Here is a 6,670-nt window from a genome sequence, read left to right on the forward strand (position 1 = left end):
TACCTTTCTAGGTCCTGGTGGTTTGGGTGGTAGGCGAGATGGGAGGCTTACCTCCTTCTGCCCCCTTTACCTGACAAGTGCAGGATGAGGCAAGTGACTCAGGTTTGATTAGCATCATTTTCCATCCCTCTGATCCCAGTGATTGGTTCAGACCAAGTAACTGCATTACAACTCGATCCTAGGGTTGTTTTGCAGGAACTGTTGGGAAAGTGAAGCACTTCATCCTTCAGTTGCTAAATTAGCAGAATAAGCTTCGGGTAGGATGTCACTCTATAGAAAGAGCTGACTGAAAATGAATTAAAACTGAGGAATGTATAGCTGGGAAATATATACGTGGAGAGAGGTGTTAAGTACTTGTGATGGTGGTTGACCTCTAGGATCCAGCAATGCCTGAAGTGATTGCTACTTCTGGATTTCTCAACTTTTTCATTACAAGAGCTAATACATTTCTCCCCCCGCTTCACTTTTTATTGTTATTTTCTCACAACCACACTTCCCACCTTTCTTTCCTCTTTTTCAAAGGAATTCACTTGCCTCATCTGGCACTTGTTGGGTGCTGGGGCAGAAGGAGGTAAGTACTCCCCAGAACCACCAGGATCCAGAAACGTATTAGGAAACATTCCCCTCTGCGGCCACATGGCCCCCTCCTACTGGTGCAAATGAGAGAAGCTGGAAAATTGCTTTAAATGTTGTCCAGATGCCACCTTTTTTTCTCCTTTCTTGATTTCTTACCTCCTTCTCTTCTCCTCTTCCTCCTTCCTGCTCCTTTCCTTGCCCCCTAGATTTGCTTGCATCAGTTGGAATGGTACTTTCGGCTCTCATAACCAAGAACCATGAGTAATACAGGAGTCATCAACACTCTTTACACTCTTTAGCAGTTGGAGACCTAACCAGATGCCCGGGCACTGGGGACACAAAGTGGAATAAAGTTGAATGAGAAGTGGACTGTGTCTTGGAAAAGCCCTCAGCATTGTGAATCATGGACATTGTACAGTGTGACACGTGCCACACTCACAGTGTATATAGAGTGTGATGTGGAGAAAGGGTCCTCATTTGGACTGAGGGGTTAGTGAAGGCTTCCAGAAGCTGAGTAGGAACTAGAAGGAAGGACGTTTCAGGCAGAAGGAATAACCGAATAAAGACAAAGGAGTGTCAGATGGCACATTATCCTTCATTCTGGAGGCTCCAAGTAGTTTGATATGGCTGGGACGGAAGGTGCCTTTAGAAATGTGAAGGCAGATGGTGCCGAGGGTAGGAAGACATCAGACCATGGGGGACCTTTGTCCTTCAGGTATAAAATCATTTAAAGATTTAAGTGGGGGAAAACGTGGTCACATTTGTTACTAAGATGATCACTTTGGCTGCAGTGTGGAGGATGGATTGAGAAAAAGCAATTATTACCTTACCATAGGATCATGAGAATCTTTCTTCAATAAATGCGAGAAAGGGCACTCTGTTTTTCATGATATTCTGATTGCCAGCATCTTGACAGAAGGGCTATGGCAAAACCGAGAAAACACTATGAACATTAGGCAAAAAAGCAAAACAAAACAAAAGAAAACAAAGATCTCTTTAGCCCCAACAGTGCTAATTTTTGCATACCCAGCAATTACTTTTCTAATGAAAGTCATTGCTGCCAAAATCAATCAGTATAAATGTTGGAGACTCCTTTCTCCTTCCATGAAAAGCTTTTACTATTTCGTTTCACTAAAGCTTAAAGAGAACTCGGTGTTTATGGTTCATTCTAGAGCGATCCACCACAGGCATGCTTTAGGATGATGGTCAGGGAAACTGTCATTTAATCTCAAGGAAGCTGTCATTTGATTCCATTCAAAACTAGGCAGTACACATCAGCAGGCAATATAGTCTGATGCTGTGGCCTACTTTGTTGGCTGAAGCCTTCCACTGTCCTGGGAGGGAACTTATTTTTCTTTCCTTTCATCTCTTATACACATACATGGAATATAAACGTTGGTCACTCTAGAAAACACATGGATAGTCCTAGAGCAAAATGGGTTTCAAGGTTATTTAATTTATGCCTCTTAAAACCTCAAACACTTTCCTCCCAGTAAAATTTCATGCAGTATACAGAACTTTTATTAAAAAAATTATTCATCTCCTCCTTACTTCTCTTTATCACCTACTTTTTTCTTTCTTTTCTTTTTTCTTTTTTGGATGGTGACAGGGGTCTTGCTATGTTGCCCAGGCTGGTCTCAAACTCCTATCCTCGATTGTTCCTCCCGTTTTGGCCTCCCAAAGTGCTGGGGTTACAGGTGTGAACCACTATTTACAAAGTTTCACACTCCCTTAGGGAATCCACTGGGAACACATCTTTACAGTGTCCGTGGAAAAGGTTATGTGATTTAAGAAACACTTGTGGCGTCTATACCATTTAATATCTAGGAATTTGTTGACTTTTTAGGATCTTTGGACGAATGGGTTTTTAATTTTATCCAGCTTATTTAGAAGAAATTGCCATGCTTGCTTTAAAAGGGTTTCTTTTCGGATCCCAACGTCGCCGAGTGTCGCGCTCCGCCCCCGCCCGGGGGTCGGTCACGGTCTGCGCCTGCGCAGGTCCCTGTTTGCCCGCCATTCTGCGGGACGCTGGCTGCGATGGGTTGGGGAAATGGACGCCTGGAGAACGGAAATCCAGTTATCAAAATGGACTCGAGAAGAGAGAACCTAACGGAAGAATAACAATGGAAGAAATTGGGAACATTATCACAAAGCTATCAACCTGCCAAATTCCAGGCTCAGATGATGTCACAAGTTAAAAAAAGTCCTTCATGAAAAAGATCTTAAGCAACGTGATGGATTCAGAAGCTCATGAAAAGAGGCCACCAGTACTTACATCTTCAAAACAAGATATATCACCTCATATTACAAATGATGGTGAAATGAAGCATTACTTGTGTGGCTGCTGCGCAGCCTTCAACAACGTCGCAATCACATATCCCATTCAGAAGGTCCTCTTTCGACAACAGCTGTATGGCATCCAAACCCGGGATGCAATACTTCAGTTGAGAAGGGATGGATTTCGAAATTTGTATCGTGGAATCCTTCCCCCATTGATGCAGAAGACAACTACACTTTCACTTATGTTTGGTCTGTATGAGGATTTATCCTGCCTTCTCCACAAGCATGTCAGTGCTCCAGAGTTTGCAACCCGTAGTGTGGCGGCAGTGCTTGCAGGGACAACAGAAGCAATTTTCACTCCACTGGAAAGAGTTCAGACATTGCTTCAAGACCACAAGCATCATGACAAATTTACCAACACTTATCAGGTTTTCAAGGCCCTGAAATGTTATGGAATTGGAGAGTATTATCGAGGCTTGGTGCCCATTCTTTTCCGGAATGGACTCAGCAATGTCTTGTTTTTTGGCCTTCGAGGTCCCATTAAGGAGCATCTGCCTACTGCAACGACTCCCAGTGCTCATTTTGTCAGTGATTTTATCAGTGGAGGTCTATTGGGTGCCATGTTGGGATTCTTGATTTTTCCAATTAATGTTGTAAAAACTCGCATACAGTCTCAGATTGGTGGGGAATTTCAGTCTTTCCGCAAGGTTTTCCAAAAAATCTGGCTGGAACGGGACAGAAAACTGATAAATCTTTTCAGAGGTGCTCATCTGAATTACCATCGGTCCATTATCTCTTGGGGCATAATCAATGCAACTTACGAGTTCTTGTTAAAGGTTATATGAAAAAACCCATCAGTTAAGTGCCGTTTATCAACTGAATAGACCTTCTAAGAAGAATGCAGTTTGGCCTCTTTCTTAACTGGCCAAACACAAGTTGGTGTCATAACTCCGGGCCACAGTGAGTTATGGGCAAAGCTGTTTTCCTTAAGCATCAACAAAACAGAATAAAATGTTCCAATAGGAAAATATAAGGGTTTTATTTGTTTGTTTTGTTTTTTATCATTACCTAACAGCTTTAGGCTAATTGCCTGGTAAATAGCTGTCCATCTGATGGCCTTTGACAGGGAACCTAATCCCCAAGATAGGATTCTTTTTCTCAAACCAGTCTTGAACTCCTGCGTTGAGACATAAGTGGCTGTGACCGGCCGGAAAGACGGTCCTCAGGGGCCAGGGGCTCCTCAGGCTTCCTTTGTGACTCCATTGCTTGCTTCTCTGCCCTCAGGAGCAGCTGCAGAGGATAGTTTTCATTAAGCTCAAGCATATGACAAAGGGGCAGAACAGAGAAGAAAAACAGCTTAATAGGTATAGGCTTTTCATGATAAATTGCCTGTATTAGTTTTGAAACTAAGCACCTATCAGATAGTCATTATACTATTTCTATTTAGATATGGTAGATCAAGGAGCTCTGAAAGTTCCCATTTTGTTTTCTAGGTTTGAAAGTTTTCTGTTTGATTCTGACTGTGACCTTCAACCCTTACAAAATATTCTTATGTTAATTCCACTTATTTCATTGCCGAAAGATGAAGGGACTTAAATGTTGTTATAGGTGTTCCATGCTGTTAAGAAGTTTGCATATTGTGTATAGATCAAATTCTGTTTAGCTTAGTTTCTTTGAATTATTGATGCCATCTCAGCAAAGGTCTGTGGTTATTTTTCCTGTGCAGTAGGAGTTGGTCATATTCAAGCATCCTGTTCTCTTAAAACTCTCCTTTTAAAAAATAAACACTTTCATAACATTTTGTTTTGGCGGTCTACTAATGCAATCCCACTTTTCCCTCTAGTTTCTAAATGTTACAGAGTGGAGGGGAAAAGACTCAGGATGGGTTTCACCTCACAGTGTTCGCTGTCTTTTATTTTACTCCTGGAAATAGAGACTCCATTAGGATTTGGATATTTTGGGAACCCAGTTTACCACTGTGTCAGTAAAACAGTAAGATAGTTTGAGAGCGTATGATCTAAATAAAGACATTTGAAGGGTTAGTTTGAATTCTAAAAGTAGGTAATAGCCAAATAGCATCCTCATCCCTTAACAGACGAAAACTTCTTTGTCAAAGGAATTAGAAAATGTGAAAATATTTTTTCCAGACGAAACTCATGCCACTTCCAATTGACTAATGAAATATAAGAGACAGATTGAAAAAGTGGATTATGAATCTTAAAACCCTTTCTGTAAATATTATGTAGCTAAAGATTATTTCCAGCATCTGACATGACGGTAGGTTTCTTGTTAACCAGTTTTTCTTCTTTCTGGGTAATTGCATGTGAATATGTGCACATACTGACCAAAATAAAGGCCTCGACTTCGTAGTTTACTGAAAGTTCCTGGGCAAATAGTCCATAAAAGCTGTTTACCTCTGAATGCATGGTGGCTGGTTAAATACAGTGAACATCCTTTTTCCAGCTGTAAAGGATGAAGCGTATTAAGCATTAGCCAGACATTAATAAAGCTAAATAGCCATACAGCAGCAGCTCTGTCTGACAATGTTGTGCTGGATATTACAGTTTATTTTCAAGGTGCAGATGTAAAGATTTTAAAAAGTAATAATTTGTCACCAAATAAATATGAGTAGCATCCTTTGGCCTATTAAATAGAGTCAGGATTTGAAGGGAATTGAGTTTGAGAAATGAATAAATAAAGGCACCTTGGGGCCTGACACCCTCATTCATGTGTGTGACTTTGAGCACTCACAGGCACTTCTAGCTACTCAGCCCAGGGCAGGTGGGTTAGCCTGGGGTTATACCTTGGCCCTGGAAATAGACACCATTGGGCCTTTGGTTTTGTTAGGCTTCCTTTTGTCTTTACACTCCATACAGGTGGTAGAAATCTGAGTTCTAAAGCGCTTTTGTGAAATATAAGCTAAGTGAGAATTCTAAGTAAAATGCTTTGGTTTCTGCTGTCTCAAATAAGTGGCGTTTAAAACAATTATTAATAAATATTTTTAATGGTTTTAACTCAGCATTTTAAAAAAAATTTCTTTGTCACTCTTTACAGCTTTTGAAGACCAAACTGCAAATACATTACCAGGGATGATTTTATGTTGTCCTATAGACTTCTTAAATTTGACAAAAAAATTAGCAGGACTTGTAACCAACAGCTTTGTCTGAACTTGAAGTCAAAATGTGTTGTTAATAAGAGATGCTAACTATTGCTTTTACCTTCAGTGTGAACTAGTGTGGTAATAACTTTGAAAAGGCAAGCTGGGCACGGTGGCTCATGCCTGTAATCCCAGCACTTTGGGAGGCCGAGGCTGGCGGATCACTTGAGCTCAGGAGTTTGAGACCAGCCTGGTCAACATGGCGAAACCCCATCTCTACTAAAAATACAAAAAATTAGCCAGGTATGGTAGTACCCACCTGTGATCCCAGCTACTCGGGAGGCTGAGGCAGGAGAATCACTTGAACCTGGGGGGCGGAGGTTGCAGTGAGCCGAGATCGCGCCACTGCACTCCAGCCTGGGCAACAGAGCAAGACTCCATCTCAAAAAAAAAAAAAAAAAAAATTGAAAAGGCAAACATGATTGAATATCTGAAAAGCTTTAAAAGTGGCCTTTCTGTTACGTATGTGGCACAAATGGCTCATGAGTGCAGGACACTTATGGTCTTGTGTCCTATACTTCGTGTGTGATGCCACCAGAAATGTTATGGATTCTGTATTGAACACGCTGAGAGTAGTATGAGCCCTCAGGACTGCACCACAGACTAAACACAACCTTGATATGGTGGCAAATATGTGTGTCTTTCTTGTTTCATTAG

The 6,670-nt window shown here is 41.3% G+C and overlaps 1 protein-coding gene across 1 annotated transcript; it reads left to right on the forward strand.

Moving 5' to 3' along the window:
• The first annotated feature begins 2,601 nt into the window (after window positions 1–2,601).
• On the forward strand, window positions 2,602–5,867 carry SLC25A52 (solute carrier family 25 member 52). Its single transcript, XM_015121777.3, has one exon. It carries the CDS (start codon window positions 2,787–2,789, stop codon window positions 3,699–3,701), a length of 915 nt encoding a protein of 304 aa, XP_014977263.3. The 5' UTR covers window positions 2,602–2,786; the 3' UTR covers window positions 3,702–5,867.
• Window positions 5,868–6,670: the final 803 nt, after the last annotated feature.

This window comes from Macaca mulatta, chromosome 18, assembly GCF_049350105.2.
Source record: "Macaca mulatta isolate MMU2019108-1 chromosome 18, T2T-MMU8v2.0, whole genome shotgun sequence".
Lineage (NCBI taxonomy): Eukaryota > Metazoa > Chordata > Mammalia > Primates > Cercopithecidae > Macaca > Macaca mulatta.

Bases quoted from the DNA above. Each gene is read 5' to 3' on its own strand.
- SLC25A52 (XM_015121777.3), top strand. From the start codon at position 2,787: ATGAAAAAGATCTTAAGCAACGTGATGGATTCAGAAGCTCATGAAAAG.